Source organism: Oryx dammah, unplaced genomic scaffold (assembly GCF_014754425.2).
Source record: "Oryx dammah isolate SB20612 unplaced genomic scaffold, SCBI_Odam_1.1 HiC_scaffold_5, whole genome shotgun sequence".
Lineage (NCBI taxonomy): Eukaryota > Metazoa > Chordata > Mammalia > Artiodactyla > Bovidae > Oryx > Oryx dammah.
In genome coordinates this window covers 9129842-9144479 of record NW_024070189.1, presented here as the reverse complement: position 1 = coordinate 9144479, position 14638 = coordinate 9129842, and the positions used below count along the sequence as shown (strand labels likewise).

The 14638-nt window shown below is 37.6% G+C and overlaps 1 protein-coding gene across 1 annotated transcript in view; it reads right to left on the bottom strand.

Moving 5' to 3' along the window:
- Positions 1–14638, bottom strand: part of SLCO6A1 (solute carrier organic anion transporter family member 6A1) — a 100763-nt gene that overhangs the window by 84303 nt on the left and 1822 nt on the right. The window contains exon 2 of the mRNA XM_040239541.1: positions 2785–3045. Coding sequence (XP_040095475.1) covers positions 2785–3045 — 261 coding nt within the window. The remainder of the gene's footprint in view (positions 1–2784; positions 3046–14638) is intronic.

The window sequence follows — 14638 nt, the reverse complement described above, 5'->3', positions numbered from 1 at the left end:
TTGATGGACATCAATCTGAGTGAACTCCAGGAGTTGGTGATGGACAGGCAGGCCTGGCGTGCTGCAATTCATGGGGTCGCAAAGAGTCGGACACAACTGAGCAACTAAACTGAACTGAACTGAATCCCCAATGTGATGACATTTGGAGATGGGGGCTTTTGAATAGTAAGTAGCCCATGAAGGTAGGACCCTCATGAGTGGGACTGGTACCCTTATAAGAAGAGAGGACACGTGAGGGCTTGCTTTCTCTCTCTCTGTTATATGAGAACGTAACCTGGAAATGAATCAGCTGGCACGTGGATCTTGACCTCTCAGCCTTCAGGACTGTGAGCATTGTTTTTGCTATAGCAGTCTATGATGTTTTTGCTATGGCAGCACAAACTAAGACATGAGGAAAATTGAAAATCTTTGTTGTGAATTACAGAAGGGAGTTTAAAAAAAGTCAGGGGAATAGATCCATTTGAGAATATAACTGAGGTTGAAAGTAGCAAATTCACTGTGGGACTAAGCAGTCCTCTTGTGTGATATTTTTTCTCTAAAATACTCATCAGCACCAGGTAGAGATATAAAAGAGAGGTGTATGGTTCGATCAAAGTTTTCCAGACCAGGAACAAGAAGGGACAATGAGACAGAGAGCTTAGTATAATCATTAGAGTGTGTTTGAAATACTCTAACATGTCATATTAAGGGACACAAAACAAGCTACCAATGAAAGAAAGTAACAACAAGGAGAACCTGATAAAGGGAGAAAGTAGATGTCAATGTACTAAAAGTTTCAATAGAAGGAGAAAACTGAAGTCTCGGTTCCATGAGTGAGCTAGGATAACTAGTGGATATAATCAGAGAGCAAGACGAGAGATATTTAGGAAGTTCTTAGTAAACTGACAATGCACTGAAACCACTGATATGGTAGGTATTCAATTATATGTAGAGATTTAGAAACTAAAGGCCAGAGTGCGATACAACTGTTTCCATGAACTAGAGGGGAAAATTAGTTTTTAACTTCTCAAGGATTTGGTGGAGTATGATTTCTACATGTTAATTAAGACATAGGGGATGAGGACCAATTTATTATGAATACTTAAAACAGAGACAAGGTAGAGGGGCCAAGAAAGGAAATGTGAGGTAGTGGTAAATGGACTACTTCAAGCTTCAGACCAGTCATACAGGAAGATGAGTATGGCAGGTAACTGGGGAATACAGACCAAATAGAACAGGAGAGATATTCAGAAAAGAGGAAGAGATGGACTGTCCCCAAAATAAGATGAAAGAAGATAAAGAAATTAAAAATATATACATGTGTAAACTGAATTGTGGGCATAGTGCAGAAAATTAGTTATGTAAAAACTAAACTTCCAAACAAAATGAGCAAAACAGCTACATAGACAGATGGATGAAATGAGCACTTCTCCTTGCAAAGATCATTCGTTTACTTTATTTCTGTTTTTCTAATACCAACCAGAGTGTTACCCAGTCAACACATTGAATGAATGTTGTTAGATAAATTTCATGTTCCTAGTCACAAACAGAAAATAAAATATGTAGAATCTAGATAATATAAAGAAGACAAAGAAGAACGACTATACTATATCTACTCTCATTACTCCTGAGGACTCATCAAGCAGCATTTTTAATATCTCAAGCAGTGCTTCCTAACTTTTCATCCTTTCTGACCAGAACAGGGTTAAAGGAAAAATGAAAGCAAAATGTTCTCCATTCCCTTCTTTCCATAAGTCATCTTCTAGTCCAATTAGCTGTCCATTCTATAAATACAATAAAGATATTACAAATATATCCTATAAATTAATAAATGTATTTATTCTATATACATTATGTAAATATACAGATTATAAATATATGTGAACATTATATACTTCATAAATTAGTGATATATGATACATATTATTTATAACATGAATTATAGTATAATAATATCTTAACACATAAATTATTAAATTTAATATGAACTATTTTATTTATGTTATAAACACACACCATAATTATACTTTTAAACATCATAAACATGTATATACACATACACATGCACAAAGATATCCTCATGCCTTTTCCATCGTTTCTTGCTTAAGCCCAGTCTAAAGTTTACAAATGGGTAAATGCATTTCAACATTTTTACACACCTATACACAAGAAAGTATCTGACATAAAAATGTCAAAAATATTGCTTTAAAACTTCAAATAGTGTTTTTATCTACTGGGGGTAGATTTTTTAAATGTGGAATAAATCAGAAAAAATTTAAAAAGCAAAGATGCCACCTATTTTTTCAAAGTCCTATGCCAAAGGGCAGCAGCCATTTTTGAAATTGTAGAAATAGCTAGAAAAGTTCTGACTTTTTGAGTATGTCTGTGTAAGTGTGTATCTTTGCCTTTGTATTTACATACACGTGTTGAGGTCAAAATAAAGGGATCAGTTAAAATATATTGTAGAAGACGTAAGAAAAAGTTCTCAAAAGATTTATAATATATATGAAAATTGACAGAAGAAAAACAACTTCATGAAATAATTATCCCAAATACTGTCCTAAATATTCTTTCATTTTCCTAGACCCTTCTCTTAGATGAAAGGATATATGTTCATGAGAAGATGGAAGAACGGCATATATGTTATTAGGGAGCCACCATTAATTAGCTAAGTAAACTTGATCACATAAATAGATACAGATGAATGAATGTACAGACAAGTATCACTGTTTACATTAAATTCCTAGAGTCAACAGTTTAAATGAATAATGATTTGATGGATGACAGTATCTTTTAAAATCTTACCTTCAAATTCTACATTCATTTGAGAATCTTCAACATTAAAGTATGGAACAGCAAATAAGAGTGATCCAGATCCTACTAAAAAGGAGGAAACTGTAATCCATCTTGGTATGTTTCCTTTTCCTCCATAGTATGCTATAAACACTACTAACAGGCAAGATGAAATATCATAAGTCAATGACAAGAATATATTCTCAATGATGTTCAAATTATTTTCCTTCTTAAAACTGTAGGTGCTCAGATCTACAAGACCAAACACAATACCTAAAATGTAAAAAGAAAAAATAATATGCATTAAACAATCTTTATAAAGACAAAATAATAGATCATTATAATCATTAAAAAACAATTCACAATGATTTAAGTTTATTTTAAATTACTCTGAATGCTTAAGATCTATAAAAGCCTAACAACCTCTTTTCCAAAATACTAATAAGACTTCAGTTCAGTTCAGTTCATGTTGGACTCTTTGTGACCCCATGGACTGCAGCACGCCAGGGCTCCCTGTCTGTCACCAACTCCCGGAGCTTGCTTAAACTCACGTCCATCAAGTCAGTGATGCCATCCAACCATCTCATCCTCTGTTGTCCCCTTCTCCTGCCTCCAATCTTTCCCAGCATCATGGTCTTTTCCAAGGTGTCAGTTCTTCACATCAGGTAGCCAAAGTATTGTAGCTTCAGCTTCAGCATCAGTCCTTCCAGTGAATATCCAGGACTGATTTCCTTTAGAATGGACTGGTTGGATCTCCTTGCAGTCCAAGAGACACTCAAGAGTCTTCTCCTAACCTCTATGATTTGCTATTGAACTTTTTTGTAACTATTTTAAACAGTATTTATGAGTAATTTACTAAAGAATGTGCTCTTTTTAATCATTTCACTTAGTACTGATCTTTATTTCAATCTTTATTTCCCTCCGTCCATGGGATTTTCCAAGCAAGAGTGCTGGAGTGGATTGCCATTTCCTTCTCCAGGGGATCTTCCTGACCCAGGAATCGAACCCGGGTCTCCTGCATTGCAGGCAGATGCTTCACTGTCTGAGCCAACAGGGAAGCCTTCTTATTTCAATGTATTATGTTTTAATTATTTAAAAAACAATAAATAACAATCTAATGAATATATTTTTATCTCCCATCCAGAATAGGAAATGAAACTTTACCAAAATAGTTGAAACTCCACATGTACTCCCTAAACACATTCTTCACTCTCATGCCACAATTCATATACTATATTTGAAGTTTACCATTTCTGAGCCATTTTAACACTTTTTTTGACAATGCATATATACATCCTTAGACAATATAGAGTATCATTTGTCATTTCTTTGAACATTAAGTAAATGGTATCATATAGGTGCATTTCTATAACTCAGCATCCAACTGGGAAAAATAAACATACTAAATATTTGAAACAGAAAGAAATTGATCTAGGGGTTGGTTACAAAAGTAATACATTTGTTGGAATGAAAAGAAAAAAGTTACTAATCAAAACTCATGAAATATATGCCACTAACTGGAGTAGTGACTGGAGTGGCAATAGCTACTGCTGCTGCTACTGCTATTGAACTGCAATCACTGCCTCTTGCAGGAAGCCATGACCCACACACCTAATAATACTAGGAAAGCTGGCTACCTCATAGTCACGTGCTATTTCCACAGCTCTTGCAGTTGCTTGAGACAGTGCCCGTAAGTACTGAACCACTGCAGCCTCCACTATTGTTGCTATTGGAGCTCTATTCACTGCTGACTATAAACCCAGGTGCCTCACTTACCCAGTACTGCTGCTGTTGCCAAAATTATCACCAGAATAGAGAGAGAAAAAAGAGAAAGGCTTCCCTTGTCCCTTTCTCAAATGTTCTGCTGCAGCCTCTTACTGGCAACACCTAAGTGGAAGCCAACTGTCAAGGAAGTCTGGTAAATGTAATTTACAGGCTGCCAGTCCCCTTGAAAACAGAAGGGCAACAGTGGAGCTTATGGGCAACAGACAAACAACTTGAAGAGCTCACCCTCTGGACTACTCAGGACACATTTTCACCCTTCTTTCCATGTTTAAACTTCCATACCAAATTAACAGCAACATAATCATGCTTCTGCCAAATATGCCACAATAACAATTCTTACAAACAAAAATGTTCTCACTCTTTCCCCAGAAAGGTCATTCTCACCCTTCTTCAATCCAATCACAAACCTGAATGCATTTCTTCAATATAAAAATGAGTTGCAAGGTATAAGTGGTATAAGTAAGTAAATAAGTCAGCAAAGATGTAGGCCTAACTAAAACTGTGAGGGAACTATACTGCAAAAGAAATCATACTCGGACTTAGAACCACAGTTTAACAGACCTAAATTAGCAAGAAACAAGATATAAACATTTTTCTGTACCTAAAAGAATTTTTTCAACTCTCATTTTAGATGTGGCCAAGGAGAATAATGGCCAAGGCAAAGAATGTCCTGTTAGTAACTGTGTCCATCTCTGGGGTTGGGGCATTAGTTCCCCCTCTGATTCATGAATACTTTGCAACCTAGAGACAAATTTGTAAAGTTCTCTTCCACAATACTATTCTGTTAAATAGTAAGGGAAAGAGGAAGAGAAAAGCTTAAAAATTGAAATACACACAAATGTATATATGTTTATGTGTGTGCACACATCACATAAAACAAGAGAAAAATGCACAGTTGCTACATATTTTATTTAAATCTGAATATACCACAGTTGATATTCATAACTTCCTTTTTCCATTATTTACCCTTTCTTCTTCCTCTAGGTCTCATATAACACATATGTAGGTGACTATCATAAAGTATATGCCTCCCTCTTTAGGATAGTACCCAAACTTTTGATTGCTGTCTCCTAGCTGAAGTCTCAACTGAGTCTTTAACAGGACAATATAACAATATATAAAGCTAAGGGTTTCTAGTTCATGAGCTGTGTAGTAAGGCCAGTGAATTCCATGAACATGAACCTCTTGATGTACATCTGTAAGATGAGTTCCTTCATTAAAAGCAATGTGATAATACGTAAGATGATTATGATGGTGCATGAGGCACTCATCAAGTCCAATTATAGTTGTTCTGGCAGAACCGTGGTGCTGAAAGAACCCAGCTCTAAACATCTATTTCAGTAGGGAGAAATTAAGCAAACAACATAATCAACCTGCCTCTAGGTAGCTGGTTGGTTTCTCTAGCGAATTATTTCCTGGATTGTATTGAATTTTCCTGGTGGCAATTCAGGCACTCAAAAATGCAATAGTCAGATCAGCTCTGGTGAAGATAAATCCTTGCATTCATCTCTCATATAAACTTTATCTCAAATGCAATTATCACTATAAATATGAGCCCATTGAGAACACATACAATGGCAGGGAAAAGAGGCTGGTTAATATTCACAGAATAGTTTATCTATCTACTTCATTATTGATAGCATCCTCTGCAATGGATTTCTTTTGGTGAACCATTCAAATAGGATAACTTTGCCCATTCAGAGACACATACTACTTACCCAACACTTTCCTAGTCAACAAATGGTCAAACCATTAACAATGGCAGCATGGTATCTAAGCAATACAGACAATCAGACATACTCTCCAATGTTTTGCCCACTGGAAGGATTTCCTTTCTCCTCTGTTTTCAGGGCTATGCTGCTACATATAACATTATACTGTAGCATACTTCGGCCTTCAAAAACCACAGGTTCACCAAAGATTATGTTCTTTCTTAGTAGTAGATGGTAGAAATGAAGAAACTTTTCCTTCATTTTAGAAGACATAGCCCTGCAGCCTATCAGTTATATGCTTATATCAGCATATCCCTAGAGGCATTGCTGAAGTGGCAGGCAAATTTTGGGTATATAAGATATTATCTCCCATGACAGATTTTATGTTAGTCATTCTAAGAAGGCTAGAATCTGATTCTAGCTATGAGTCTAGTAGCATTGAGAGGTGGGATGGGTCAAGAGAGCAATCAGTATTCCCTTAACTCAGATGAAGTAAATTCAGTGTCTGCAAGCAAGCAATTGCTTTTTTGAGACATAGAAGAATAGATGCCTATACTGGGAAAGGAGGTTCAGGATTCAGGGTTTATAGTTGTTGGATTCATGGAAATCCACACTAATGCTTTTGGCCCAGTTCTCAGGGTTCCACTCTCCTCCAATCATTGTCCCAACTCTCACGCAGGAGATCACATGAATTTGTGAATTCAACTTATGCTGCAATTCTGCAAGTGTGGATAAGGCTTGCTATTGTTCCAAATACACAGTATGAGGTGAAAAGGGAAAATTCTCACAGGACCATCACAGAAACTCACACATTTTCTACTCATGCCCTAAAATTCTCATTTTCTTTCTATAACTTTTTCAGTGAAGTGAGAAACAGTCAATCCCAAAACCCTTATAGTCAATAATACCGCCATAGGAGTTAACTGCAGAAGCTATTGGTCTGCCAAAATCTTGACTCTAATAATAACTTTACCCCAGCAACATTTTAAATAACTCTTTTAAGTCACTTCATGTGTTGACTTCCAATGTACCATTTTCCACAGGCACAAATACTGTTTTTTTCATTACTTTCAAGCCCAGTCAGGTCAGATAACCAATTTTAGATTTCTATCTTTGAGGGTTGATTTATTTGTATCTTTCCTGCCTCAATGCCTGGTATGGAATACTACATTAAAAAATCATATAATTTTTGCATTTATAGAGAAACTAATTTTATTACATTAATGAAGCCAAAAATTTAGTAAAAACCCTTTTCAAATATCTTTATATATCATGATATTTACAAGATAAAGGAATATTATTCCCGTTACACATGAGATACCTTAACCGATTTCTTGGCCACCTCAATTCATAATTTTTCTGAAGAATATGTTTTCAATGTGATCTTATTTCTAACTGAATGAAAATGGACTGGAATGGGTGAATTTACTTCAGATGACCATTACATCTACTACTGTGGGTGAGAATCCCTTAGAGGAAATGGAGTAGCCATCATAGTCAACAAAAGAGCCAGAAATACAGTACTTAGATTCAATCTCAAAAATGACAGAATTGATCTCTGTTCATTTCCAGGGCAAACCATTCAATATCACAGTAATCCAAGTCTAAGACCCAACCAGTAACATTGAAGAAGCTGAAGTTGAATAGTTCTATGAAGACCTACAAGACCTTTTAGAACTAACACCAAAAACAGACGTCCTTTTCATTACAGGGGACTGGAATGCAAAAGTAAGAAGTCAAGAAACACCTGGAGTAAGAGGCAAATTTGGCCTTGGAATACAGAATGAAGTAGGGCAAAGGCTAAGAGAGTTTTGCAAAGAGAATGCAATGGTCATAGCAAACACCTTCTTCCAACAACACAAGAGAAGACTCTACACATGGACACCACCAGATGGCCAACAATATTGATTATATTTTTTGCAGCCAAAGATGGAGACACTCTATACAGTCAGCAAAAAGGAGACCAGGAGTTGACTGTGGCTCAGATCATGAAATCCTTATGCCAAATTCAGACTTAAATTGAAGTGGGGAAAACCACTAGACCATTCAAGTATGACCTAAATCAAATCCCTTACGATTATACAGTGGAAGTGAGAAATAGATTTAAGGGACTAGATCTGATAGGGTGCCTGATGAACTACAGATGAAGGTTCGTGACATTGTACAGGAGAAAGGGATCAAGACCATCCCCATGGAAAAGAAATGCAAAAAAGCAAAATGACTGTCTGAGGAGGCCTGACAAATAGCTGTGAAAAGAAGAAAAGTGACAGGCAAAGGAGAAAAGGAAAGATAGACCCAGTTGAATGCAGAGTTCCAAAGAATAGCAAGGAGAGATAAGAAAGCCTTCCTCGGAGATCAGTGCAAAAAATAGAGGAAAACAATAGACTGGGAAAGACTAGAGATGTTTTCAAGAAAATTAGAGATACCAAGGGAACATTTCATGCAAATATGGGCTCAATAAAGGACAGAAATGGTATGGAAGCAGAAGATATTAAGATATTAAGAAAATATTAAGAAGAGGTGGCAGGAATACACAAAAGAACTGTACAAAAAAAATCTTCATGACCCAGATAATCACAATGGTGTGATCACTCACCTAGAGCCAGACATCCTGGAATGTGAAGTCAAGTGAGTGATAGGAAGCATCACTATGAACAAAGCTAGTGGAGGTGATGGAATTCCAGTTGAGCTCTTTCAAATCCTAAAAGATGATGCTGTGAAACTGCTGCACTCAATATGTCAGCAAATTTGGAAAACTCATCAGTGGCCACAGGACTGAAAAAGGTCAGTTCACATTCCAATCCCAAAGAAAGGCAATGCCAAAGAATGCTCAAACTACCAAACAATTGCACTCATCTCACACACTAGTAAAGTAATGCTCAAATTCTCCAAGCCAGGCTTCAGCAATACATGAACTGTGAACCCCAGATGCTCAAGCTGGTTTTAGAAAAGGCAGAGGAGCCTGAGATCAAATTGCCAACATCTGCTGGATCATTGAAAAAGCAAGAGCATTCCAGAAAAACATCTATATCTGCTTTTGACTATCCCAAAGTCTTTGACTGTGTGGATCACAATAAACTGTCATAAATTCTGAAAGAAATGCAAATACCAGACCAGCTGACCTGCCTCTTGAGAAACCTGTATGCAGGTCAGGAAGCAACAGTCAGAAGTGTACATGGAAAAACAGACTGGTTCCAAATAGGAAAAGGAGTATGTGAAGGCTGTATACTGTCACCCTGCTTATTTAACTTCTATGCAGAGTGCATCATGAGAAACGCTGGGTTGGAAGAAGCACAAACTGGAATCAAGATTGCTGGGAGAAATATTAATAACCTCAAATATGCAGATGACACCACCCTTATGGCAGAAAATGAAGAAGAACTAAAGAGCCTCTTGATGAAGTTAAAGAAGAGAGTGAAAAAGATGGCTTAAAGCTCAACATCCAGAAAACTAAGATCATGGCATCCAGTCCCATCCCTTCATGGCAAATAGATGGGGAAACAGTGGAAACAGTGGCTGACTTTATTTTTGGGGGCTCCAAAATCACTGCAGATGGTGATTACAGCTATGAAATCAAAAGGCTCTTACTCCTTGGAAGGAAAGTTATGACCAACCTAAACAGTATATTAAAAAGCAGAGACATTATTTTGTCCACAAAGGTCCGTCTAGTCAAGGCTATGGTTTTTTCAGTAGTCATGCACGGATGTGAGGGTTGGACTATAAAGAAATCTGAGTGCCAAAGAACTGATGCTTTTCAACTGTGGTGCTGGAGAAGACTCTTGGGAGTCCCTTGGACTGCAAGAAGATCCATCCAGTCTATCCTAAAGGAGATCAGTCCTGGGTGTCCGTTGGAAAGATTGAAGTTGAAGCTGAATCTCCAATACTTTGGCCACCTGATGCAAAGAGCTGACTCTTTTGAAAAGACCCTGATGCTGGGAAAGATTGAAGGCAGGAGGAGAATGGGACGACAGAGGATTAGATGGTTGGATGGCATCACCGATTCAATGGACATGAGTTTGGATAAACTCTGGGAGTTGGTGATGGACAGGGAGGCCTTGCCTGCTGCAGTCCATGGGGTCGCAAGAGTTGGACACGACTGAGCAACTAAACTGAACTATTTCTAATTGTTCTTATAAGATTAATTTATTCAACAAAGATGCTTTCATAGCTTTGCAGTAAGAGTTAACTCAGAAGGCCTGGGTTACTCAAAAAAGGCCTGGCTTCAGGACTGGTCTTTGGAGGGCTCCTGGGAGAGGACTCTGAGCCCATGGAATATTCTGCCATATAAGAGTACTTTTTATATGCTGGAGGCCTTGGGCCACAAAGTACCATTTTGGTCAGATAGTTTATGTTAGCAACATGATTTGCAGTGAATGCCTTTTCTGTTGTGTATGAGGGGTGGGATAATAGAGTCTGAGTAGCTGAGGTCAGTCACACAGATGTTGCATGTTTACATGCCTGAGACCCCCCCACCCTCAAAAAAAAACCAAAACCCTGAATACCCAGGCTCACATGGTTGAGCTTTCTTGGTTGGTAACTCTTTGCAAGTGTTGTCATACATTATTGCTGAAAGTATTAAGCAGTCCCTGTGACTCCACTGGGAGTGGACAATGGAAGCTTGGCCTGGTTTCTTCTGGACATTGTCTCATGTGCCTTTTCCCTTTGTTAATTTCAATCTGTATACTTTCACTATAATAAATGATATTCATGAGTATAACATCTTTCTCTGAGTCCTTCTAGTGAATCACTTAGGCTGAATGAGGTTTTAGAGATGTCCAGAATAATAGTTAATAAATTTTGAAGTGGTTAAGGCCTCCAAACAACTCTTTATTGCAAAGCATAATATTTTCATTGAGAAAACACTCTTTATAAGTATGTAAGTATCTAACAAGCTAAAGAAAACACTACTAAATAAAGAATATCTTCAGTTATATCTTTGCACCAAAATATTTCAGCCTAACACTCAGTTTAGAAAATCTTTCTTTGACAAATACTTTACAAAACAAAGCTCTTCAAATAAGTTGTCTCTGTTTGTGATTCTTTTGAATATTTCACCAAGTTTAAGTGTCCAAATTCATAGGTCTCCTTAATTTCAATTCAATATATGAAAATGAATCACTGTAATTTACTAAATTTAAAAAGCAAAAGGCCACATGGACAAATGCATAAAAAAACATTTGACAAAATCTAACACCTTTTTGTAATAAAAACATTTGATGAAAACATGATTCAAAAACACATGAAACACTCCTTTGAGAGAAGGAGAAGGAGAACTTCATAAATTAATGAAGTACATATATGCAGAACCTACAGCATACTGAAAAATTTAACTACAGAGGTAGCATATGATCAAGCAATTTCACTGCTAGGTATAAATTCCAGAGAAATGAAAACATGTGTCCACGCAAATATTTACACACAGTTCCAGTTCCATGTTTAAGGAGTTTAGACATCACCACTATATCCTAAGTAACAAACTGAATAGACTTCAAAAATAACACTCTTCTTGGATACATAAAAGATGGGAAGACACAGGGCAACTTGACAAAATTTTGAATTCAACTGTCATCACAGTTCATTAACCCATACATTTAGTTTTGTGTTTGATTTCCAGAAATATGTGGTTAAAAAAAGTGATAGCTTATTTCAGGGCTTTCATGGGAGCCCTCGAATTTTCAGATGAAAACGAGCTGAGAGTTAACAAACCCAAGTCTGTCATTTTTCCTTCACAAGTGCTTCAGTTCAGTTCAGTTCAGTCACTCAGTCATGTCCGACTCTTTGCGACTCCATGAACTGCAGCAGGCCAGGCCTCCCTGTCCATCACCAACTCCCAGAATTTACCCAAACTCATGTCCATTGAGTTGGTGATGCCATCCAACCATCTAATCCTCTATCATTCCCTTCTCCTCCTGCCTTCAATCTTTCCCAGCATAAGGGTCTTTTCAAAAGAGTCAGCTCTTTGCATCAGGTGGCCAAAGTATTGGAGCTTCAGCTTCAACATCAGTCCTTCCAATGAACACCCAGGACTGATCTCCTCTAGGATGGACTGGTTGGATCTCCTTGCAGTCCAAGGGACTCTCAAGAGTCTTCTCCAGCACCACAGTCCAAAAGCAGCAATTCTTCGGCGCTCAGCTTTATAGTCCAACTCTCACATCCATACATGACTACTGAAAAAACCATAGCCTTGACCAGATGGACCTTTGTTGACAAAGTAATGTCTCTGCTTTTTAATATGCTGTCTAGGTTGGTCATAACTTTCCTTCCAAGGAGTAAGCATCTTTTAATTTCATGGCTGCAATCACCATCTGCTGTGATTTGGGAGTCTAGAAAAATAAAGTCAGCCACTGTTTCCACTGTTTCCCCATCTATTTGCCATGAAGTGATGGGACCGGATGCCATGATCTTGGTTTTCTGAATGTTGAGCCAACTTTTTCACGCTCTTCTTCACTTTCACCAAGAGGCTCTCTACTTCTTCTTCACTTTCTGCCATAAGGGTGGTGTCATCTGCATATCTGAGGTTATTGATATTTCTCCCAGCAATCTCGATTCCAGCTTGTGCTTCCTCCAGCCCAGCATTTCTGATGATGTACTCTTCACAGAAGTTAAATAAGCAGGGTGACAATATACAGCATTCACGTACTCCTTTTCCTAATTGGAACCAGTCTGTTGTTCCATGTCCAGTTCTAACTGTTGCTTCCTGACCTGAGTACAGGTTTCTCAAGAGGCAAGTCACGTGGTCTGGTATTCCCAAAGGGCACCCATAGTCAGCATCACTATCATAAGGTAAACGATAGCGTCCACTCAGGTTTCAAGGCACATGCGTCACCTGGCATTTCATCCCAGTCCAGCACAGGTGATGCCTTGATTAATTATGATGCCACCACATGCCAAGGACTACCAGCCATTTTCCACTGGCAAAGAGCTCAGCATTTCACTCAAGATTAAAGGCCCAACAAAACCAACCCGAAAATCCCAGCTTTATGAGTATATATCTTCTGGTACTACTCCTGATACCAATTCCATACTATGCTGAATCCAATCAGAAGAGAGAAACCACACAGTAATTTGAACAAGAAAAGTTTAACATAAAGAATCATTAGCCATAATGGGAGAGTTGCAAAACAAGGCATTATAGTTACAAGTAAAGAGAATGCTAAATATAGAAACAGCCAGCATGAGGAACAGTCACTTCCCTTAGGACTGAGAGAGAGCATTCAAGGGCTAAAAGCCAGACCTTGTGAATAGTGCATAGCCGTGGCTTACTGAATGACCAAGAAGTCACTGGGATGCCATGCTGACAAAACTAGCAGGAAATCTATACTCTAAAACTTTGTGGTAGGTCTCCTTCTATGTGGTGGGGAGATCTCTTCACGAGAGATGCCAGAGGGAGCTGCCAGCCACTGAGGGCTTCTGGCCACCAGGTACTGCAGGAGAGGGATACCAGAGAAGATGCAAACACGCAGGGGCCTGATGATAGAGAAAGCTGTACACACTGCAGAGGCTCGCCAAGCAAACACCCTGGAACCAAGAAGCAATATTTCCTGTGCAGTGGCTCTCCAGTACCTCCTACTGCCAAAATTGAACACTCTTACAGCTAGGGGGGGAAAAAAAATTAGAGGGCCCAGCTCCATTTCCACAGAGTAGGCAAAATGGATGTTTGGAACTGAGAGGCAATAAATTGACAAATTGATTCTGAAAGAGTTCATGCAGGCACCCAATCTTACATAAACTCTTTCAGAAAAAGACAAGAGAAAGGAATGTACCCACATTTAATGAAGCCAGTATAACCTGATACTAAAGACAGGCAAAAACATTCCAATGAAACTACAAACCAATATTCTCATTAAAAAAAAATTCTTAGCAAAATGTTCACAAACTGAATCCAGCAATCTATTTAAAAAAAAGAAAATAAGATAGCAATAAGGGTTTATCCCAGGAATACAAGGTTGATTAAACATCCAAAAATCAAAAAGCACAATATATAATGTTAGTAGAATAAATAAATAAATATGATAGCCTCAACTGATACAGGAAAAAAACACTTGATAAAATGTAACACCATTGATGATAAAAAAAAAAAATTCCCAACTAACTAAAAATAAAAGGGAACATCTGCGAATCAGTAACAAGTATCCACAAGAAATCTGCAGTAAATATGTTTAATTGTGAAAGGCTAAATGATTTCTGCCTAAAATCAGGAAAAATAAATTAATATCTCTTTCAAAACTTCTATTCAACACTGTACTGGAGGTCCTAGTCACTGCAAGAAATCAAGAAAAAGAAATAAAAAGCATACAGACTGGGAAGAAAGAAGTAAAATTGTCCTGATTCACAGATGAAATGATCATGTAGTTAAAAATTCTAAGGAA